General features: G+C 35.3%; 1 protein-coding gene and 1 long non-coding RNA gene across 3 annotated transcripts; one reads left to right on the top strand and one right to left on the bottom strand.

Moving 5' to 3' along the window:
* Window positions 1-1,932: 1,932 nt before the first annotated feature.
* LOC133035689 (uncharacterized) lies at window positions 1,933-8,422 on the bottom strand. The gene is made up of 2 exons (XR_009686825.1): window positions 2,818-8,422; window positions 1,933-2,356 (listed from the first exon to the last, which is right to left on the bottom strand). It is a non-coding gene; the product is annotated as an uncharacterized LOC133035689 (long non-coding RNA).
* A 3,801-nt stretch (window positions 8,423-12,223) lies between these two features.
* LOC115710316 (protein CNGC15b) lies at window positions 12,224-17,148 on the top strand. 2 transcript variants are annotated; one of them, XM_030638685.2, is made up of 8 exons: window positions 12,812-13,033; window positions 13,712-13,788; window positions 13,954-14,500; window positions 14,715-14,927; window positions 15,041-15,333; window positions 15,420-15,531; window positions 15,802-16,038; window positions 16,117-17,148. In XM_030638685.2, the coding sequence occupies exons 2-8, from the start codon at window positions 13,760-13,762 to the stop codon at window positions 16,846-16,848; spliced, it is 2,163 nt and encodes a 720-aa protein (XP_030494545.1). In that variant the 5' UTR covers window positions 12,812-13,033; window positions 13,712-13,759; the 3' UTR covers window positions 16,849-17,148. The 2 variants fall into 2 exon arrangements, with proteins under 2 accessions (XP_030494547.1, XP_030494545.1); XM_030638687.2 differs by having other exon boundaries at window positions 12,224-13,783.
* Window positions 17,149-25,122: the final 7,974 nt, after the last annotated feature.

Genomic DNA, 25,122 nt, shown 5'->3' with positions numbered 1-25,122 from the left:
ATTGAGTGGGAGCACTAATCATAGATATGGAATCTATAGCTTCCATCTGGACATAGAAGTGAAATGATGATTTCTTTCGAGCTTGGCTAAACAGAGATAAATGGTTGAGTACTCATTTTAGTGATTATGTTAGTTCACTGAAATATCATTTATAGGTGGCTAAGTATTTTAAGGATAAAATACTTTGAAGGGTATAACGGTAAATTAATCCCTATGCAATGTAAATCATCTATAGAGGATCATTGATTATTGGGATTATAACAATGGATAATTAATAGCGTATCTATATCGTGGAACATATAGAGCGCGTTCTATATAACTAAGAGTGCAATTCCAAGTTCTATGGTGGATGCAATGAGGAATTAATAAGTTAGTGGATTTACTTGGTAAATTCTAGATCTGCTTATTGGAAGCTCGGATATATAGGCCCATTGTCCCCATACTAGTTGAGACAATACTGCTTGTAAGACTCAGTTAATTGATTTTAATTAATCAATTATAATTTTAAATTAGACTATGTCTAGTTTATGAATTTTCACTAAGTTAGGGCTTAATTGTGAAGAAAAGAGATTCTAGAGTTTATTTGTTATTTAAGAGACTTAATTAAGTATAATTAATAAATATATTAAATGACAATTTTATTTAATAATTTTTTAATTATTAAATAATTAGTTTTGGCATTTAAATGGTTAAATTGGAAAAATGATATTTTTGAGAAAATAAGATGAATAATTGGAAAAATGGCAAAATCGCAAAGTGGGGCCCAATATTCATGGCCGACCACTTAAGGAACAATTTGCCATTTTATTTTTTCATTATTTTAATGCCAAATAAATTTAACCTAACTCTAGGTGGTTCCCTATAAATAGGTAGTGATGGCCTCAAAGGAAAAGATGATGAAAACACTTTCCTTCAGTCATTTGAGCCTCCTTCACTATACCTATTTCGAAACCCTCTCTCTCTCTTCCTCTCTTCAAACCGAACCCTAGAGTGATTAGAGTAAGTGCCCACACACATCAAGTGGTACTCAATCATAGTGTGTAAGGCTGTGAAGAATCCAAATTCAAGAGAAGGAGAATCAGGCTCAGATCTTGGTGATTCCCTGCTACAGAAAGGATACAAGGGTTAGAGATCTGAGCGGAAGGAGCCATTAAATTCTGCTGCAACCACTGTAAGGTTTCTCATACCTTTTATGTGCTTATTTCATATCGTTTTAGAAGTTCATGTTTAGGATGTTAAAAAAAATATAATTTTTAGTAAATCTAGATCCTTGTAAAATATATTCCAACATATTTAGCATTAAATAAATCCCAGAATTCTTCCCAAGTTATTCTGGTGACATCTTTGAGAGGACACCATCTCCCACCACACCAGAGCATCTTTCTGGAATTGAAACGTGGCACATGCCACTATCATTCCCGGTGACTCCCATAAAATTCAATATCCTCTCAATCACAGTCAACCACTGCTCTGGTTTTAAAACATTAGGACCTCCCAAAAATACTAGAGGGGCTTGCTTCCTGAATCTTTCATACAAAGGCTCCATACAGTTGCCAACAACAGGTTGTTCTGCTGGCACCACAGGAACCACGGTTGCAGTTGGTTGTAGAGGAGGCTCAACAGGAGCATCCCGCCGTCTAAGCCTTCGAATTTCTTCTTCTTGCTGAGTAATTCTAGCTTGCATCTCAGCAAACCTCTGCTCCTAGTCAAAAGGAGTCTGGGGTGGGTTCTCTTGGCCACCTCTAAGTGCACGACCGCGGCCTCTACGGCGTCTACGGGGGTTTTGGGGATTTCTACCACCCTGACCACCTCCGGTCTTAACCATTTCACTATTTCCTCTAACGTTTTGCTGGGCGTCCATTATCTAGGACTTAGCCTACGAACCCATGAGGCATGTATGTTCGACAGTGGTCAAGTATTTTCAAGACTACATTAGAATTTGTGTAACATTTCACGCATATATGCAATACATCTTAAATAGTTTGCTAAAAAGTAAAGCTTACGAAGCCGCGAGTTGAGCTCGACACTGGCTTTAATTGTACATATCTTGACGGTCTTTAGGGAACAACCTGGTGGCTCTAATACCAAAATCGTAATGCCCTTATTTAAAAACTTGCTAAACTAAAACTGATCTTATCATATTATATTTATATAGTTTATAAGTCTGGATCTTGAATATAAAACACATTTGAAAAATACATTTAAATATATAAAGTTACGTAATAATTGTTTTTTACAAAATACAGAGCATCTCAAAATGCCATAAGACCGAAACCATCGAGGTTACGCTGCCGCGATATGTACAATCCTTGCCAAGCTCTAACACACGGCTCCTCCAGCTTAGCTTTTCCCTTACCTACACAGGGTAGCAAACTGATGAGTCGACAGACTCAATAAGACATGCATAACATATATATAAGCAATGCTATATTGGCTTTATGCTTAAGCCGTCCTAAGCCCGACAACTGAGCTTAGCAAATGGTTAAGAACATTCTTAATGGAAGTACGACCGATGTACCATATACACTAGAGCACCGACTTTGTACTCGTGTTGGTAAAGCCGACCACTGTACCATATGCACTAGAGTACCGACTTCGTACTCGTGTTGGTAGGGCCAATTTGAACTCCCAGAAGTTACCAAGTGTTTTACCACATGCACTAGAGTACTAATTCTGTACTCGTGTTGGTAACACCGTAACTACTCTAAAACTCTACACTGTACCAACACCCTTAAAACTATATTTTCATTAGTGTTAGTAGTGTAATCAATTAATAACAAGCATACATTCACATATACATACTTTATGCAATCGTACCTCATTTCCGTGCTCAGGTGTGCCAGTCAGCCTGAGTGGAATTGCAGCTTGACGTTTCACAGGACCCTTAATCACATCATTTGTAATTTTGGTGAGAGACACTGTAAAACACTTTTTGGGGACTTTACAATCAAACAAGGAATAACCCAGTTTCTTAGGTCCCACTAAAACTGGTTAACCAGTTTAGTGCAAGGAAACCCAAAAATCGATCCCTTAATCACAAATCAACCCCAAACTCTCCAATCATCTCCAGAATACCTGTATACAATATAGTGAACCAGATTCAAGCATAAAAACACAATAAACAAACCCAGAAAATAAAAATACCATTAGAGCCCAAAGCTTGAGCTCACAAACTCCAACCTCACCCAAACCTCACAACTACCAACTGAAACAGCTATAACCAACCTTAATAATCTCAACCTAACCTTAGAATTCAATCTCAAACCTTTGCAATACATATAACAACTTAGAATCATAATTCAACACCAAAACTTAACTTTCATGCAAGAAACACAAAGAGGAAGAGACTAGGGAAAATTACCTTGAGCCAAAGCACTCAATTACAACTAAAAATCCTTAATTCAGACCAAACTACTCCAACCCTAGCTGCTGCCACAAAATATTAAGAGAGAAAGAAAGTGTTGTAGAGAGAGAGAGAGAGGTGTTTTTTTTTCTAGATTCTCTTGTTTTTCTTCTAACTTAAGTGTAAAACCCTTCTTTTTTTTTATTTAATTAAACCAATAATCAGAACTAAATTCCCAAATAAGACAAAATAAACCGTTGTCAAAAGACCTTTTTCCCCTATTAACTTAATTCAAAAGTTAATTATTCTCAAAGGTAAATTGGTCATTTCAAACCCCAAAAATTCCTAAAACCTCCAATACCTAACAATGACACTCCACCAATAAAAACATTCTAAACCAAAAAAAACGTGACTCTCTAATGGCCCAACGTCGCTTTCCACTGCTACCGAGGACAATCACAGAAAATGAGAAATTCACATACATAGCATAATTAATACATGTTAATATTAAATAATTCTCAACAAACATGCAAATCATAATTAATAATTAAATCTCATAAATTAACCCTAATTATCTAATTATCCAACATATTAAACTTAGGCGGTCTTTGCAAAAGGTCCAATAACAATGGTAGGCAAGGCAACGGGAAAAAGGAAAAGTTCACAGGCAAAGCCGAACACACCTCTAAAGAAAATACCTCCAAGTTCACTACATTCTCTGTCCTAACTGACGTTCTAGAGATGATCTACGCGACAACTCATCTATGGTCCCATACAAAAAACCTACTCCCATGAAGGACGTAAGTAAGAGAGACACATCCAAGTTCAATCATTTTCATGTAGACTATGGCCACGACACGAATGAGTGCAACAACCTGAAGTGGGATATTGAATTCTTAATTAGAAAGAATAACCAGCATTTGCAAAAATACGTCAAGGCCAATCAGAATTAAAGGGCCACCCAAACAGACAATAATCAAGATCTACTAATGCCTCCACTAGTGGACGGGCATTTGCAAGTTATTATTGGAGGCCCATAGAGACTCGGGCAAAGCTCGAGAAAGGTATGCCCGAGCCTTACAGCATGAGCAAAAAGAAACAGTTTTGGCTGTAGAGGAGAGAAAGCCAAACATACCACGGCTAGGGGAACCCACTATAACTTTCACTGAAGTAGATGTTGTCTGCGTCCACTTCCCGCACAAAGATCCCTTGGTCGTGGAGGTACATATATCAAATAAAACAGTGGCCAGAACCATGATAGATAATGGAGCCTCTTTAAACATGTTATTTAAGACAACATACGAGAATATGGGGCTCCAACTTAAAGATTTAATCCCTTGTACTCAATTGGTGTATGGCTTTTCCGGCCAAAGTGTTACACCTTTAGGGCAACTCCGTTTACCCCTCACTATTGGGCAAGCTCCAAAAAGCATAAATGTGATGGTACAATTCCTGATAATTGATGTTCCATCAGCTTTCAACGTCATGTTAGGCCGGCCAGCTCTATATGACTTAAAAGCTGTCACTTCAGTTTTTCATTTGTGTGTCAAGTTCCCAACAAAGAATGGGGTAGGGTGCCTCAAAAGAAATCAAAAAATTGCACGAGAATGCTATAATCTTGCCCTGACCAAGGTAAGAAAGGATAATTCCTCTGGCCAGAGTTTGGACAAAAGGAAAAGTATTGCCCTATAGGAAGTCGCCCAAGGTAGGGATGAGGATGTGGATCCCCGACTTGGGGAACCAAACACAAATGTAGGGCTATTGGAAAAATGGGAAGAGATAGAAATCGACCCAAATGTCCCCACCAGGAAACTCAAAGTTGGCAAAGGTTTGTTGCTCGAAGTAAAATTAACTTTAATAAAATTTCTAAGACCAAACCTAGACATTTTTGCCTGGTTGCATGAGGATATCGTCGGTATCGATCCTTTTGTGATATCTCACGCCCTAAACATTGATCCAAACTTCTGTCCCATTCAACAAAAAAGAAGATTATTAGACAAAGAACGAGCACAAGCATTAAAAGAAAATGTAGAAAAGCTGCGTAACAACAAGTTCATCATTGAAGCTTTCTACGAGGCTTGGGTAGCTGACCCCGTACTGGTACCCAAGCCCAACATAACATGGCGAGTATGTATTGATTTTACCGATCTCAACAAGGCATGCCCCAAAGATTGTTTTCCACTTCCAAGAATATATCAGCTCGTGGATGCAACCGCCAGGCACAAAATCCTAAGTTTTATGGACGCCTATTTAGTGTATAATCAAATCAGAATGCATCCACCAAACAAAGAACAACAAGTTTTCGAACAGATATGGGTCTGTACTGTTACAAGGTCATGCCGTTTGGTCTAAAGAATGCTGGAGCTACCTACCAGAGATTGGAAAATCAAATGTTTAAAGACTAAATCGGACGAAATATGGAAGTATATGTGGATGACATGCTTGTTAAATCTAGGAAGGCTGGAGGGCATATAGATGACCTAGATGAATGCTTCAAAATCCTCAAAAAATACAATATGAAACTCAATCCCTCAAAGTGCTCCTTTGGAGTCACTTAGGTAAGTTTCTTGGTTTTATTGTTAATGCCCGAGGTATCGAAGCCAATCTAGAGAAAATTCAAGCCCTCTTGGATATGAAATCGCCAACAAAACTAAAGAATTCCAAAGCTTAACTGGTTGGATAGCTGCACTCAGTAGATTTGTTTCAAAGTCAACATACAAGTGTGTTCCTTTCTTCAACATCCTTCGAGGTAATAAGAAATTTGAATGGACGGAGTAATGCGAGAATGCCTTTCAAGAATTAAAAAGACAACTTGCAAAACCTCCCGCACTCTCAAAACCTCTGGACGAAGACGAGTTAGGAATATACTTAGCTGTTACAGAATATGCAGTGAGTGTCGTGATGATCAGAGAAGAAAAAAACATCCAGCATCCAGTCTATTATATCAGCAAAAGACTCGTTGATGCTGAAGGACAGTACCCATTGGTAGAAAAGCTTACTTACTGCCTTATCTTAACAACAAGGAATTTAAGGCCCTACTTCTAGGCTCATCCTGTTTGCGTATACATTGACCAACCATTACGCCAAGTATTGCAAAAACCCGACGCTTTTGGACAGTTACTCAAATGGGTAGTAGAGTTGGGTCAGTACGAAATAATCTTTCAACCCCGAACAACAGTCAAAGGATAGGCCTTAGTATACTTTGTAGTTGAGTGCACAAGCAAAGAAGAAAGCAGTTCAAAGGACAACTCGAAGCCAGTACAAGAGTCCCAACCAAACAACAATGAAGACAAACCTACCTAGAAATTACACGTGGACGGGTCAGCTACAGATCAACTGTCTGGTGCAGGGATTGCCCTTGTCACACCTGAGGGCAACACCTGCACGGGGCAGTCAAAATTGGATTCAAAGCTTCCAACAATGAAGTAGAGTACGAAGCCCTCATTTCTGGCTTGAAACTTACTCAAGAGCTGCACATTGAAAACATCAAGATCTGTAGTGACTCATAATTGGTAGTGAATCATGTGTCAGGAGAACATGAGGCCTGGGGGAGAAAATGATAGCCTACTTAAGCGAAATATAGGATCTTCTCGCACAATTCAAGAGTTACGCTCTCAGGCAAATTCCAAGAGAAGAAAACACAACTGTTGATTCCTTAGCCCGACTTGCGAGCAGCAACATAGCTGATAAGGCTAATTTAGTCCCAATTCAATTCCTTGAAGAACCTAGCATCACCTGTGCGGAAGAAATTAAAATGATTGACACAGCTCCAAATTGGATGACACCAATATCAACCTACCTCAATACTGAAGAACTTCCAAATGATAGAAATGAAGCTCGAAAGATGAGAAGGAAAGATGTACGGTATATCATCGTAGAAGGAGTCATGTATAGAAGCGAATTCTTTATGCCACTACTTCGATGTGTTACACAAGAAGAAGCTACACGACTTTTATTTGAAGTACATGATGGATTCTGTGGCAACCACGCAGCCGGGCAAAGCTTATCAAAGAAAATACTAAGGCAAGGATATTTTTTGTCGACCATGATGGAAGATTCAAAGGCCTATGTAAAGAAATGTGATAAATGCCAAAGATTTTCAAAGATATTTCGTGCACCGTCCAATGAGCTAACTTAGATGCAAAGTCCTTGGCCTTTTACTATTTGGGATATTGACCTAATCGGACAACAACCTAAAGGTAAAGGGGGAGTACAATATGCAGTGGTCGCAGTGGATTATTTTACAGAGTGGACAGAAGCCGAGCCATTGGCAACAATTACATCCAAGAAAGTATTAGACTTCATGGTGAAAAACATAATATGTCGGTTCAGGCTCCCGTACAAAATAGTCTCGGACAATGGCATGTTGTTCGATAGTCAATTGTTCACTGATTTCTGCACGAACCATGGAATCGTAAAAAGTTTCTCTGCAGTGGCACACCCTTAAGCAAATGGTCAAGTCGAAGCAGTCAATAAGACACTTAAAGATACTTTGAAAAAAATGATTTGAAGAAGCCAAGGGGAACTGACCGGAGGAATTGCCAAAAGTACTATGGTCATACCGCATAACTGAAAAAATAACAACTCAACAGACTCCATTAGCTATGGCCTATGGTTATGAAGCTATGTTGCCCGTAGAACTAGAACCTCCGTCCCACAGAAGATTGACCTATGATCAAAAGGCTAATCATGCTCTCCTAGAAGAATCACTTGACGAAATTGAAGAAAAACGAGCCTTAGCAAACCTAAAGTGTTGGGTTTTGTGCCCTAAATAAAACCCATTTCAATATAATCAGATTTACTTATTAATAAAGATCAGAAATAACATTTTATGTTGCATGGTTCACATGATTTATTTCATGATTATATATATAATGTATAAATTCTATTTAAGTCCAGAACATATGAATTTGTTAATGATTATAGTGTTGTCAGCACAGTGGAATATAATCTTGATTATATGTTCGAAAGTTTATTCCCCGATTTGTCAGTTCACTGGATTTAGACTGGCATGATAATCAGCGATAAATATTCTTACACCTTGGATAAGTGTTATGTCCTTTCCAGGGCATTGGCAAAGTTTACCAGTATCGGATGTATGGAGTATACATCGGAAGGGATCGATATTGAACTTTGATTAGATATACTAAAATTTACCGTAATATCTATTCAATTCAATATCACCCATTGATCCTAGATCAAATGATCTTAATCCTGATATGGTTAGGTTCGATCTCAAGAGTACTCTACATGTTCTTTGATTTGTTAGTTAAGCCTACTTTTGGGTCAGGGTGATACGTACATTTTAGGAACATGATAGTATAATTGAGTGGGAGCACTAACATAAATATGGAGTCTATAACTTCTATAGGAATTTAGAAGTGAAACGATGATATCCTTCGAGCTTGGCTAAACAGATATAAATGGTTGAGATCTCATTTCACTTCGCTGAAATATCATTTATACGGAGCTAAGTGTTTTAAGGATAAAATACATTGAAGGTGTAACGGTAATTTAGTCCCTATTCAATGTAGATCATCTATTAGAGGGTCATTGATCAAATTACGATTATAACAATGGATACTTAATAGCGTATCTATATCGTGGAACATATAGAGCATTCTATATGACTGAGAGTGCAATTCTAAGTTCTAAGTGTGGATTCAATAAGGAATTAATAAGTTAGGGAATTTACTTGGTAAATTCGGTTCGGCTTATTGGAAGCTCGGTTATATAGGCCCATGGTCCCCATATTAGTTGAGACCATACTGCTTGTAAGACTCAGTTAATTGATTTTAATTAATCAATTATAATTCTAAAATTAGACTATGTCTAGTTTATGAATTTTCACTAAGCAAGGGAAAAATTGTAAGAAAAGAGATTCTAGGTTTTATTTGTTAATTAAGAGACTTTGTATGTCTAATTACTAAATATATTAAATGACAATATTATTTAATAATTAATTTTTAGTTATTATATAATTAGAATTGGCATTTAAATGGTTGAATTTGAAAATTGGCGTTTTTGAGAAAATGAGATGCAGAAATGATAAAACAGCAAAATTGCATAAGTGAGGCCCAATATCCAAAGCCCATGGCCGGCCACACTTAATGGCTTTTATCATTTATTTTTTTATTATTTTAATGCCAAATAATTCTAACCTAAACCTAAGTGGTTACCTATAAATAGATAGTGATGGCTCACATTCAAACTTAACTCTGTCAGATGAAAGTTGAGCCTCCTATTCTATACATAGCCGCCACCCTCTCCCTTCTCTTTTCTTCTCTTCAATTTCGAACCTTGAGTGAATGAGTGAGTGCCCACACACATCAAGTGGTATCTCAATCATAGTGTGGAAGATTGTGTAGAATCCAATCAACAAGAAGGAGAATCAGCATCAAAGGAAAAAGAGAAAGAGATCCAGGTTCAGATCTTGGTGATGCTCTGCTACAGAAAGGAATCAAGGGCTAGAGATCTGAACGAAAGGAGTCATTATATTCCGCTGCACCCAATGTAAGGTTTTTCTAACTTTATATGTGTTTATTTCATTGTTTTAGAATTCATATTAGGATGTTAATGAAACATACATGGTAGTAAATCTAGATCCTAGTAAAATATATCCAACATAAAGTTAGTACCCCATCAACAAAAGGTGGCTCGGTACTTCAATAAGCAAGTAAAAGCACGTAAATTTTTTGTGGGAGATATGGTCCTCAGGAGAGTATTTCTAAACACAAAAGACAACACGACTGGTGTGCTCGGACCAAACTGGGAAGGACCATATTAGGTGGTCAATGTTCTAAAATTAGGAGCATACAAACTTGGGCGGTATGATGAAAACATGGAACTCGTTCTAGTGCAAAGGTATTGGAATGGGGAACATTTAAGAAAGTACTATCAGTAAAAGTACCAGGTCAGATGACCACTTTAAGTACAAAATCAAAGAACATTTATTTTTAAGTAAATGGCCTTTTGGATGGATCCCGCCCAAGGGTTCAAATGAAATGACTAAGTACTCAGGTCGGATGATCACCTTTGAAAGTACAATTTCCTTTTAAGTGCAGTTTGTTTTGTTTAAATTTAGCTAAAAGATCGAATTAGATCATATAATACCTTTTATGTAAGTTACTATAGTAACAAAGATATTCCGACCAATAAATGAATAAATATGTTCAAATGAGTAATTAACTTACTATTTAATTTATTAATTTATTGCTCACAGCAAATAGAATATGATCGTCACACTGACTTTTAGTGGCCAAGATGTAAAGATAGTGCATTATATGAAAGGCAAAATTATCTACTTTTAGGGTTCGTTTGGTACGCCATATTACACCGTATTGTATTGTATAGTATTATATTAAATTGTATTTTATGTAAAATTATTATGAGGTATTAACTTTTATGGACACCTAAATATATAATATTTTAGTATAAATTAAAGTTTAAGATAATATTATATAAGAATATGATATATAATCTAATTTAATACAATACAATAGGACCTAATACGACGTTCCAAATGAGCCCTTAGTTTTTTCTAAATACAAAGTATAATATATGAATTTTAAAACATAGATAAAAATTATCATGAGCTATTACATTGGTGTTCATTTATTTATTATTATCATATTTATATTATTAAAAGAGATATTATGTTCCTTCTAAAATTTTAATATTATGTAAACTTTTTATTTAAGGATACTCTTTGGTTGTACAAATTGAATATTGGAGTAATGAAACATCATCTTATCCATAAAAAAAAATACTATGTAGACTTTTTAATTATTTAGTTCAAAATAATTAAGAAATATGACATTCTATAATATTAATTATTTTTTATTTTATGGTTAATAAATAAAAATGAAAATTATTTATATTATTAAAAAATTAAATCATTATTTTTTAAGAAATTCAACACAATTTTATAACTTAAATATATTTAAACAATATACAATTTAAAATTTTCAAAAACAACTGCACGCGAAGCGCGGGTCGTTTTCTGACAAAAAAAATTTTTTTTGTAAGAAGATTAATAATAAACTTTGATTTTCGATTCAAATGCTATTTTTTAATTCTATTTTTATATATTTAAAATTCTCATTCCACAAATTTTCTACTAATATTTTTCAATCAATGCAATGAAAAAGTAAACTTTAATTCCCGTATGAAAAATCAAACTCTCAATCCCAATAATTAATAGAAACAACATCAAATTTCAAGTTCTCAAAATCTATAAAAATAAATAAATAAAAAACAGATCTCATAATCACAAACTCAAACATTAAAAACACACAAAATAAAATTCGAACCCAGACCTTAACACGCATATTAGAATAAAAATTAAACCGTAAATGAAGATTTATGCTACTATTTTTCGAATTCCAGTATTCATTAGCAACAAATTTAATATTTTAAGTATTTATGTCACAAATTTTTTAATAGTAAAGTTAAAATTTTAATATAATTTTACTAAGTAATTATTATTAATTAAAATATATAATTTATTTTTTATATATAATTTAAAATATTTTATATATCCGCCGCGAAGCGCGGATGTTTAGTAGTTTATACAACAAATTTCTTCGACACTTTTAGAGAAATTATTATTTCTTCAAAATAATAATAAAAAGAAAAGACTGTAAAGTGATAATCATTTTACATATATAAATATTATTTGTTATTATCAATATCAATTAAAGTTTTGTATAATATTTTTTATATTATCAAAAGAAAAATTATAAAAAATATATTAATTTAGTTTAAAAATTAAATAATAATGTATATATTTATGATGATATCAATGAAAATAATATAAGAAATTTTTTTCATTAAATCTGAAATTTAATTTTTTTTTTTTGTATAATATAATTTAGGATGTTCATAGTAGCGCACGCAAATTGCAGGTAGTTTTCTAGTTGTTAATATATTACAATGCGACGCAGGTGGTGTTACACAGTAGAGGGCTTACAAGTCAAAGGAAGCCGCACCCAATAATATAAAGATCTCCTGTAATCAGAACTAGATTCCCCTTATTAACTTTATTAATTACATATACGAAAGAAATAAGGCGTTTGTGGTGATTGAGACACATACACACCATAAGTTGACAATATGCCAATGATCTAGTCTGATTCTAATTATTGTCAAATATAGGCGGGACCCTTTTACTAAAGAAATAACAAAACTACAGCTGAAGTGTCTCAAACTACAAAGGAAAAAGAGAAAAGGGCCACTTTTGTTTCTCATTTTTATTCTTCTCTATGTTTATAGGTAAGAGTAAGTCCTATCCTATCCATGCATATTTCGAAGAGGGAGGAGAATATGAAAAAATTGTGGTAAACGTCTTTTTTCTGTCATGAACTAATTGGTTGACATGCACTATCCAATTTTATATTAACGTCTTCCTGTGTCATGCTAACTATTTTAGATCATGTCACTTTCTCATGATTCTGAAGTTTGGAAAAAAAAATAATAATTAAAACCTAGTACAGTGGTGGAGACATAATTAGAGTTTTAACAATGAGACTGGTTTGCCAAATATATATAAGAGAAAAGGGTATTCTATAGTCTAGCAATGTGATTCATTCCCCACACCCTTTATACTTCGGAACAAAGCTGAACATGTATCTTCTCTTCAATGGAAGATTGACAATAAAGTATGGAGAAGATTCTAATCAAACTGTTAATGTAAGTTTCGTTCTTTTCTTCTGTCTTTCCCCCTTATGATCTAAGGTTCATCACGTAGCTTTATCCATTTTATACTTCTTCGCACCCTCTTCCATTTAAACAAGGAAAAATATGATAATTTGGTTGGAGTTGACCATTTTTTGTGTTTATTATACACTTATTCACTTCTAGTCAACTATTTAGTAATGTTGCTCTCCATTTCATCTCATTCATTTCATTTAGTTTTCTTTTTTCCCCGTCTCGATTTTTTTTTTTTCTTTATTTTCTTTTTGACCAAAAACTAAGATACGGTAACAATTGTGTTTTTGGTTTAATATCATCTGCAACATGCATGCCCTATTGTAAGAGCTTTTTAAGGATACTTAAGATTTTGTTTATCTTTAAAGATTGCCCTGATAATGATGTGTGAAACCATGGATTTTAACTTTTATGCTGTCTGTGACTAAGTCATTTAGAAGAATTGAGTTTCCTCTTCCAACAATTTAATATGCAACTGAAATTCACAGGTTTCACTATTCCTTTCACCTAAAAGAAACGATCCTCTTTAAAGCTTTCAACACTCAACTTTCTTTTTTCTTGCTTCCCCGGTTCCCTTCTTTCCCCACATGACTTCTTATGGTTTAGATAGCCACATAATTTGATTGCTTGAATCATGTGCTCTCTTTCATCTAATTGCAGATATAAGCTGGGGACTGAAACCATAACATTTCCTTTTGTCTGAACGCTATGGCTTCTTGTACATCAAAATATGTAAGGTTTGGCCATCTAGATATCTTATTTTTCTTCTTTGATTTATCTAATTTTATAAGTTGTAGCGTATCCACTATAGTTAGTAAATTCAAACTCTGAAAGTTGTATTCTATTTCTCATATTCCAATTGTTATCTGGATTTATTTTCATTGAGATTGCTACAATTTCAGATTTCTTGATGATCTTGAATTGCCAAAGTTCAAACTAGACAAAGAAAGTTATATATTCAAGCTTACCTCCATGATGGATAGGAAAATTGCACCCAAGCTCAGATCCAAGAAGCCTGAAAGCAACAACACAGGAAGAACTTTGCGAGTAAAAGAACTTTCAAGAGTATTTTCTGAGGATTATGAGGTAGTGGAGAAGTTGGTATTGGATCCACGAGGCCCGGTTGTGAGCAAATGGAACAAAGTTTTCTTAGTAGCATGTTTGGTCTCTCTGTTTGTTGATCCTTTGTTCTTTTACCTGCCAACTGTTAGGAAAAATTATTGCATTGGTATATCCTTACCCCTTGAAGCTTCTCTCACAGTCATTAGGTCACTAGTGGATGCATTCTACATCGTTCAGATTTCCATTCGGTTTAGAACAGCTTATGTTGCTCCTTCCTCTAGAGTATTTGGTAGAGGAGAGCTTGTTATTGACACTAGAAAGATTGCTTCAAGATATCTTCGCAAACATTTTTGGCTTGATCTTGTGGCTGCACTGCCCGTTCCACAGGTATTCACTTTCTCTCTAATATCCTTTTATCACCTGTTTTCTTATAGCAATCTAAAACAGAGTAATAACAATAGAGAGAAAAATAAGGTGAGTTTAGTACAGTAATGATAAGGAAATAGCTAATTGTTACAACTTAACGTCTGAGCATTAACTAGTACCGAAATGTAGAATACACTTTCGAAATACTATAACTTCATTCTTTTACTCATATCAGGTGATAATTTGGGCAGCATTACCATATCTGAGAGGTTCAAGAATGATTAATTCGAGAAATATTCTTAGGCTCACCATCATTTTACAGTATCTCCTGCGCCTTTATCTTATTTTTCCACTTTCATCTGAAATTGTCAAGGCCACCGGCCTTGTGACAGAAACAGCATGGGCTGGAGCAGCATATAATCTTATGCTCTACATGATGGCAAGCCATGTAAGTAAAGCATCAATATTTCTTCCTATCTGATCTCATGTGCCAATATTCCACAGCCACAAACAGGTTTCGACTTTCAACTTTCAGTGTGCTGATGTTCTATGTTTCAACAGGTTTTGGGGTCCTGTTGGTATCTCTTAGCATTAGAGCGCCAAGAACATTGTTGGACTCGTGTTTGTAATCTTGAGTATCCAATTTGCCGCAATTGGTATTTTGATTGCCGCATAGCGAATCACAATGAAAGAGTTGAATGGTTCAAGGCAAGCAATATCTCAAGGCATTGTGGCTCAGGTAGTCAATTATTTGAATTTGGTATCTATGGCGAAGCTTTAAAATTTAGAGTTTTGTCATTAGACTTCTTCAGCAAGTATTTCTATTGCCTTTGGTGGGGACTGAAAAATCTAAGGTACCAAAACCATTGATGAATAATTCATTTTGGCTTACTATATGTTGTTCATTTTTTAACAATTTTGTCCATCTAAAATATTGCAGCTCTCTAGGCCAGAATCTTCTTACAAGCACTATTGTTGAAGAAATTACTTTTGCCATTATCGTAGCCATTCTAGGATTGGTTCTCTTCTCATTGCTCATAGGGAATATGCAAGTAAGTCTGAGTACTTGGATATTTGATTCTTACAAATCCAAACCTTTTAAACTATAATCACAATATAAAATCAAACTTCACAGGCTATAAATTCAATAACAGTCCATATAAAATCAAAGCATACTAGTCATAGATTCATTTGCAGTTCATACTAAATCAAGCTAAAAGAATCATAAATTCATTTGTAGTACGTAAAAAATCAAACTTAAAATTATCTGATATCTAAACTTGATATGGAATTCAATCAATTTTACTTTCCTTTATTCATAGACATACCTTCAATCGACAACCGTGAGACTGGAAGAGTGGAGGATCAGGAGAACCGATACAGAGCAATGGATGCGTCACAGGCAGCTACCACACGAGCTAAAGCAGAATGTTCGGAGATACGATCAGTACCGGTGGATCGCAACCAGGGGAGTTGACGAAGAAGCCATTCTCAAAGACCTTCCCGTCGATCTCCGGCGAGATATCAAGCGCCACCTCTGTCTCGATCTAGTTCGACAAGTAAGTCTCTCCCAATTCCTGCCAAGTTCATCGTAAATAGCCTAAATTGATCTGAATCTTCAATCTTCTGCCCTTCAGGTTCCGCTTTTCGATCAAATGGACGAGAAGACGCTTGACGCGATCTGTGAAAGGCTTAAACCCTCACTTAGTACCGCCGGAACTTGCCTGGTCCGAGAAGGCGATCCTGTCAACGCAATGCTCTTCATTATCCGAGGACATTTGGATTCGTGCACCACAAACGGTGGCCGTACCGGGTTCTTCAACTCGTGCCGGATCGGTCCCGGCGAGTTCTGCGGCGAGGAGCTACTAACTTGGGCGCTTGATCCTCGTCCCGGCGTGGTGCTCCCGTCGTCTACACGTACGGTCAAAGCCATTGCGCAAGTCGAGGCCTTTGCTCTGATCTCCGATGATCTGAAATTCGTGGCGGCTCAATTCCGGCGACTGCACAGCAAACAGATACGGCAAACGTTCAGGTTCCACTCCCCTCAGTGGCGAACATGGGCGGCTTGCTTCGTCCAAGCGGCGTGGTTTCGTTACAAGAGAAGGAAGGAAGCTTTGGAGCTGAAGAGGATGGAGAGTTTCATTTCAGCATCATCGTCGTCGCCTTCGTCGGAGGACAGATCCAGATCGGAGGAGAGTTCCGGCTCGGGAAGCACAGGAATGGGGTTGGGGGTTGCATATAAGGGAAAGCTAGGTGGAAGCGTTAGAAGCGGGAGTAAGAGGTTAGGGGCTGAGTTTGATATTCTCAGCTCGTTGAAAAAGCCAGTTGAGCCAGATTTTACAGATGAAGATGATAGAAGAAGAACTTAAACAGAATTATTTAGCGCCAAAATATATATATAATTACTATAGGGCAATTCTAATGTAAAGGGTGTATTCTTTCTCATGCTACAGGGACTCATTTGGACCAATTAAAAGGAGAAAAGATGAAAATGTACACAACTTATGTTGTATTCATATATAGTCGATTCCTTCGTGGGAAGTTGGGACCCTGAATATCACACAAAGCCCAAGTGTGGCTGTCTGGTTGAACTGCGCGTGGGTGGAATATTGGGGATCTTATAAAAATATTCATTTTTTCTTTTGTTATTTTAATATTTTTATTGTCACACATTTTTTATTATTTTTTATGATATTTTTATTATATTATGTTTTTGAAAATATGGTGTTATAATTTTAAAATTACAAAAATACTATATTTAAGTTAAATAAAAAAAAAAAAAGACAACTCTCAAACAACTTAACAAACAACATGAAAACAATTATAAAACAACAAAAGATAAGTACAAAGCAACGAAAAATAACAAAACAATGACTTGATTGCAATATGCAAAACATTCACCTCCTCAGATATATTTTTATATTATAATTAGTTTTACTTAGTTTTGAAAATTTATCTTCTTATACTACTACATTATTTTTCATGGTGTTTACCGAGATTTTCGAAAACTAACTAATTAGAGCTTAAAAAAGATATAAAACGATAAATAATAGACAAGTAATTTTTACGTAGTTCGAGCGTTAATAATTCCTAGTCCACGAGGTCGACGAGTGTTTGAATATACAAATATTTATAGGATAAATATTAACTCTGTATTCATGTTGTTTCTCTCTCAAAGAAGAAATCTAGTAGGAATTTTTGTAAAAATTTTGTAAGTATCAATTTGTTCACCCTTTGCACATGAAAAATAGGGGTATTTATATATACCATCCACCCACATAGGGTTTCGTACTCAACATGTTATAATGGCTGGTACTACAACATGTCGATATGACCATTGGTAGGTAGGAAGCCTTCCCATCGTGTAGTGTACGGTTGCTCCAAGGCTTTTTGTGGGACTAATGACATGTTTCGCCCAAAGTTTTCACATTGCAAAGTTGTTGTCTAGATAAGCCGTGGACAAAAAGGAACTTTAAAGGCACGTGTGCGCACTACCAAGGTCTGACGCAGGGGACAAGATGCGATTTGGTGTCAAAGATATGTAATCGTTGCCCTGAGCTTCGGGTAAGCTATAACCAAATAAGTTCCAGGACTATCTAGCTATAGTCTTCCCGGATTAGACTAGCCTGCTACCCTCCTGGAATACTCATAGCTTCTGATCCTCCTTAATAACGATTAATAGTGGGTGTCCCAGAATCTTTTCCGTCCTTACTAATAGGGAAAAGCCTCGGGTAACTCATGGAATATAACATCTTTCGTGATGCAGAAGGGAAGAAGGTACATGTTAATTGTGCATGCTATGACGTGGCACCTTCCGTAATTGCCATGTATTATGCATTCGGGAATTTAGATAACATTTACCCCCATGCTCGCAGGACCCATGACTATTGGGAGCTTGCAACATCCTTCCAGATGCTTGACTTACTATCCTCACTTGCTGACTAGGTGGTGGCATGTGAAAGATGTCTTTCGCGTTACCTTGGGTAACCGAGGGGTCAATACGTTTTGCAGTATTGTTGTCATTCTGCTGAAGCTTGGTGCTTGCTTAGTGCTTAGTGGAGACGTGGGGCTCACGCTCTGAATGCACGTTTCTCCTGGGAAGTGAATGATGGCTGAACTTGAAAAGATGTTAGGTTTCTGGCACGTTGGTGATGCTGCCACAAAATGATGAGTAATGAATACTCTACTCTCTTTCTTCAGGTGCATTAAATGCAAACCTTTTGAATCCTCAATCGTTGGATGGTGTAACTTTTAATTGATTCCATCTGGACCATATATTTTAAAGATGCTTGAACCGTTGCCACCCATATAAATAAAAGTCATGTCAATGGAATTCACTTTTCCTTCTTCACCTTATGCTACAATCCCTTGCCTAGAGAATTTCTTCAGACAAAACCTTCAACCTAGAAACCTTCGCCCCTACTCACCCTTCTGAACCAAAAAACCTAATCTCATCTTCTCTATCTCGTCGCTGTATCTCTCAACGTTCAACACCTACCCAAACAACACATCCACTGTTAGAGCAAGGCGTCACTAGATCATCAAGCGACCCGTGAAATTTCAGACGACGACAAGTCAACTAGCATTTTTTCCTTTTAATCCGTCTACAAGTAAGAATTACTAGCTTTGTTCCTTTTAATCCATCTACAAGTAAGTATTTCTTCCACTTAAACTGTCGTTTCCTGATTTGATTGTCAAATGTAGTCTCGAGCTCGCAGAAATTTATTGTCTTGCATGTGTAGGATTTAAGCTTGAAAATTAGGGTTGCTATGTGCGAGATTTGTCTGCATGAGCTTCAGCGTAATACCTCTGGAGCTAGGCCTCTACTGAGGTACTTTCCCTTTAGCTTGGGTTGAAATGAATAGTTGTTATCTAGAATATTTTGGGTCTAGATGTTTAGGTCGAGCATTTTGGGTTTACACTAGTTTTAGAAAAAATCCCCCTTTGCTGCTTTATGTATATATTTTCTTTTATTTGTGAAAGAGGAAGTCTTGGTTTTTCACTGCTGTTGTGTTTTGGGTTTCCGATTCATCACCATAGCAGGTTGCTTCGTAAGAGTGATCTTGTAGATGATGAATCCGGTGGGGACCTCTTCAAGCAATTTTGGTGGAGCCCTTCCCCGATACCCTACTTGTCATTTGGATATAGGACATTAAGTGCTTGGGTTTTCTTTCCACTTGTATAGCGTCTGGTGAAGATAGTGACTTCTAGTTGGCACTCAAGAATCTTAAAGAGGTTCTTGGAGCGTCTTCCCTGGATGCACTTCCTATGCATGTAGCTCCTAAAGACCTAGCTCTTGAAGAGGAGCCTTCTGAAGTCGTGCGGACTAAATAGGGACAAAAAGACAAGGGCGAAGGCAAAGCCCATGCTACATCTCTATCTCCCCTTGTACTTAACAATTCTATTTACGAAATAGATCAGAGGCCAAATCTATTGAGGAATTATGGCATGTTGGAGGCGTATTCTGCTGATGGAGGTGTTTGAAATATTTTGGGACTCATGTGGCACCGGATGTCTGTCCTTGGGGAATCGCCGTCCCAAAGTGTGGAAGGCTTCAGAGCGTGGAGTTGGGTTCACATCTCATGCAGAGCTCACCTTCCACTCAAGACATACTTTGGTCAGTTTTGCATCAAAGCTGGAGTCACTCCTTTCCAGCTCCTTCTAGTTGCCTATAAACTGCTCTCTGGGTGGTTTTTACTTTGTAGTCTGTGATCAGACCTCCCCAACCCCAAAAGAGATATTGTACTTCTATGAGCTAAAGTCCCAACTGTTGGGTTTTGTGCCCTAAATAAAACCCATTTCAATATAATCAGATTTACTTATTAATAAAGATCAGAAATAGCATTTTATGTTGCATGGTTCACATGATTTATTTCATGATTATATATATAATGTATGAATTCCATTTAAGTCCAGAACATATGAATATGTTAATGATTATAGTGTTGTCAGCACAGTGGAATATAATCTTAATTATATGTTCGAAAGTTTATTCCCTGATTTGTCAGAACACTGGATTTAGAATGACATGGTATAATCAACGATAGGTATTCTTACACATTGGAAAAGTGTTATGTCCTTTCCAGGACATTGGCAAAGTTTACTAGTATCGGATGTATGGAGTATAAATCGGAAGGGACCGATATTGAACTTTGATTAGATATATTAGAATTTACGGTAATATCTATTCAATTCAATATCGCCTGTTGATCCTAGATCAAATGATCTTAATCCTGATATGATTAGGTTCAATCTCAAGAGTGTTATTCGTGTTCTTTGATTTGTTAGTTAAGCCTACTTTTGGGTCAGGGTCATACGTACATTTTGGGAACACGGTAGTGCAATTGAGTGGGAGCGCTAACATAAATATGGAATTTATAGCTTCTATCTGTCGAATAGAAAGTAGAGGATGATTTCCTTCGAGCTTAACCAAACGAAAATAAATGGTGGAGTACTCATTTCACTTAGCTGAAATATCATTTATACTGAGTTAAGTGTTTTAAGGATAAAATACATTGTAGGGTGTTACGGTAATTTAATCCCTTTACAGTGTAAATCATCTATATAGAGGATCATTGATCAAATTAGGATTATAACAATGGATAACTAATGACGTATCTATTGGAAATTATTTTACCAGGATCTTAGATCTATTCACAAGTATGTTGATTAACACCCTAAATATGAACTTCTAAAACGATTATAAAATTAAACACATATAAAGTATGAGAAACCTTACATTTGGTGCAGCGGAATAATATGTCTCCCTCCGTTCAGATCTCTAACCCTTGTATCCTTTCAATCGCAGAGTATTATCAAGATCTGAACCTGGATCTCTTTCTCTCATTTCTTTAGTGTTGAATCTCCTTCTTGTTGAAAGTCTTTCTTCACGATCTTCCTCACTATGATTGAGGTATCACTTGCTGTGTGTGGGCACTACTCTATCACTAAGAGGTTCGAAATTATTCAAGGAAGAAGAAGAGGGTGAAGGTGGCGGCTAGGTTTAGAGAGAGAAAGCTCATGTTTTTCTCTGAAGGAAACAAGATGTGAAAGTGTATATTTCTTGTAGCCTTCACTTTCTATTTATAGCATACCACATAGGGTTAGGCTTGAATTATTTGGCATTAAAATAATGAAAAATATCAGATGATATTTCCTATAAAAGTGGTCGGCCATGACTTTATGGATTTGGGCCTCACTTTTGCAAATTTTGCAGTTTTATCATTTCTGCATCTCATTTTCTCAAAAACGCCATTTTCAAATTCAACCATTTAAATGCCAATTCTAACTATTTAATAACTATAAATAATTATTAACTAATATTGTCATTTATCATATTTATTAATTGAACCATACAAAGTATCTTAATTAACAAATATGCCCTAAAAACTCTTTCTTTACAATTTCGCCCTTACTTAGTGAAAAATTCACAAATAGACATTGTCTAATTTGAGAATTATAATTGATCAATCAAAACCAATTAAATGAGTCTTACAAGTAATATTGTCTCAACTAGTGGGGTGACCATGGGTCTATATAACCGAGCTTCCAACAAGCAGATCAAGAATTTATAACCTAAATTCACTGACTTATTAATTCTTCGTTGAATCCACGCATAGAACTTAGAATTGCACTCTCAGTATATAGAACGCTCTATATGTTCCACCATATAGACACGTCTTTAGTTATCCATTTTTATAATCCTAATTTGATCAATGATCCTCTATATGAATGATCTACACTGTAAAGGGATCAGATTACCGTAACACCCTACAATGTATTTTATCCTTAAAATACTTAACCCCGTATAAATGATTTCAGCTATGTGAAATGAGTACTCCACCATTTATTTTCGTTTGGTCAAGCTCAAAGGAAATCATCCTTTACTTTCTATTCGCCAGATAGAAGCTATAGATTCCATATTTATGTTAGCGCTCCCACTCAATTGCACTACCGTGTTCCAAAAATGTACGTATCACCCTGACCCAAAAGTAGGCTTAACTAACAAATCAAAGAACACGAATAACACTCTTGAGATTGAACCTAATCATATCAGGATTGAGATCATTTGATCTAGGATCAACTAGGCGATATTGACTTGAATAGATATTACGGTAAGTTTAATTAAATTTATGTCAAAGTTCAATATCGGTCCCTTCCGATGCATACTCCATGCACCCAACCTGAGCTTTACTTTAACCAATGCTCTGGAAAGAACATAGCATCATATCAAATGCAAGTAAACTCTGTTGTAGATTGTCATATCAGTAAAACCCCGTGTCTGATAAATCTAGGAATCTTTATTCACATAGTCATGTTTACTTTCCACTGTGTTGACAACACAATAAACAGGATCAAGTATGTGAAAAGGGTTTCAGATGAATTTATAAATCAAATAGACAAGCAATTGACAACATGAACCAAAACATACACAAATGAATGAAAAATACTTCTGTTTCTTTATTGATGTTGAATAAAATGCATTACATTGAAATGGAGTTTTATTTAGGGCATAAAACCCAACAGTATCTATATCATGGAACATATAGAGCGTTCTATATGACTGAGAGTGCAATTCCAAGTTCTAAGAGTGGATTCAATAAGGAATTAATAAGTTAGGGAATTTACTTGGTAAATTTGGTTCGACTTATTGGAAGCTCGGTTATATAGACCCATGGTCCCCATACTATTTGAGACCATACTGCTTGTAAGACTCAGTTAATTGATTTTAATTAATCAATTATAATTCTAAAAGTTAGACTATGTCTACTTTATGAATTTTCACTAAGCAAGGGCGAAATTGTAAAGAAAAGAGATTCTAGGTTTATTTATTAACTAAGATACTTTATATGTCTAAATTAAAAAATACATTAAATGATAATATTATTTAATAATTATTTTTTAAGTTATTAAATAATTAGAATTGACATTTGAATGGTTAAATTGGAAAATTAGTATTTTTGAGAAAATGGGAATGGAAAATAACAAAATAGGAAAGTTACAAAGTGAGGCCAAATTTCCTTATATGGGCCGCGCACTATGCATAGGCTTTTACCATTTTATTTTTCCATTATTTTAATGCCACACAATTCTAACCTAAACCTAGAGGGCATTCTATAAATAGAAAGTAATGGCTTCAGGAAACAACACACAATTGTATCTCATTCTTTTCAGAGAGAATTCCTAAGCGCCACTTTCCTCTCTCTTTGCTTCTCTAAATTTCAAAATCCCTTGAGTGATAGAGTAGTGCCCACACACATCAAGTGGTACCTCAATCATAGTATGTAAGACTGTGGAAAATCAGCAGCAACAAGAAGGAGAGAAAGAGATCCAGATTCATATCTTGATTATGCTCTGCTACAAAAAGGAATCAAGGGCTAGAGATCTGAATGGAAGGAGTCATTATTTTAGAATTCATATTAGGATATTAATCAAACATACTTGGTAGTAAATCTAGATCCTGGTAAAATATTATCAACAACTTGCACCAGAGCCATGGTAATGATTTACTTTCATGTAATATGATTAAAACGATGTTTTATATGTTTTGTGTTGATTTGGATGGTTTCATGTTGGTTTATATGCTTATGTGATGAAAGTTTCTGTCGTACGAATTTTTTTCCATGAAAAATATTTTTTCTATTTTTGTAAATATTTTATTTGGATTCCTTGTGAAAAATTAAGCAATTTTTGTTTTTACGGAATTTGATTCCGATAAAAATTGGTGAAGTTATGAATTTTGGAAGTTTCAGTTTGGAAGGGTGTCGAGGGGTGCACGACGCACGCACCAGTCACTGGGGCAAGGTGCTCGTGCGCGCGCGTGAATGCGCCCATGACCCTGCTGTCCGCCCACAAAAATCATGCAAGTGCCGAAGTTTGCCGCACAGGGAGGCTGCAAACTCCCCTGACCGCTCGCGCAAGGCTAGTTTTGCAGCCTATCTGGGCTGCACGTGTAGCCCTAGTGGCAGCCAACCCAAAATTGCGATTTTTGGGGTTTTTTCCCCAAAAATCCAATTTTTTATGGGATTGTTTCCCAAAATTTATTTTTCCAATTTTAAATATTTCCAATTTGAAATATTTCCAATTTTAAAATATTTTCAATTTGGAATTTTTCCAATTTAAATATTTCCTTTTTGGAATTATTTCCAATATTTCCTATTATGGTCAGATTTAAAAAATTTGTTAACTTCTTTAATATTTATATATTATTTAATTATAAGATTAAATATTTTGATATTTAACATATTTTAAATTAAAAGGTAACTTTGTCTTTTTATTTAAAATATTATATTAAAATTATCTTATATGACAAATTAAATAATTAATAAATTTGAATTAACATAGATATTTTTATAGATACACTTACCATAATATTTTCAAATTCAAAATTTGTCATTTTTTTTAAATATTTAATTATTTATAAATTATAAGTTTAAAAATGATATTTTTCTATGTATATCATTTTTTTTCTTATTGGAAATTTATGAATTATATCTTAAATATTTAAATAACTTAGATATTTTTGTAGAAATTGGAATATTGCTTAATTTGAGATATTTTGATATATAATTATGGTAATTATTATTTATTTATTATTTTATTCTTAAAATAATAATTATCTAACCAAATCTATTTTAAAATTG

Source organism: Cannabis sativa, chromosome 3, assembly GCF_029168945.1.
Source record: "Cannabis sativa cultivar Pink pepper isolate KNU-18-1 chromosome 3, ASM2916894v1, whole genome shotgun sequence".
NCBI classification, from domain to species: Eukaryota; Viridiplantae; Streptophyta; class Magnoliopsida; order Rosales; family Cannabaceae; genus Cannabis; species Cannabis sativa.
This window is presented reverse-complemented; position numbering and strand designations above follow the sequence as displayed.

Bases quoted from the DNA above. Each gene is read 5' to 3' on its own strand.
- LOC115710316 (XM_030638685.2), top strand. From the start codon at position 13,760: ATGGCTTCTTGTACATCAAAATATGTAAG. The intron at 13,789-13,953 runs GTTTGGCCATCT...CTACAATTTCAG, and splicing joins TGTACATCAAAATATGTAAG to ATTTCTTGATGATCTTGAAT. The intron at 15,334-15,419 runs GTACCAAAACCA...AAAATATTGCAG, and splicing joins TGGGGACTGAAAAATCTAAG to CTCTCTAGGCCAGAATCTTC.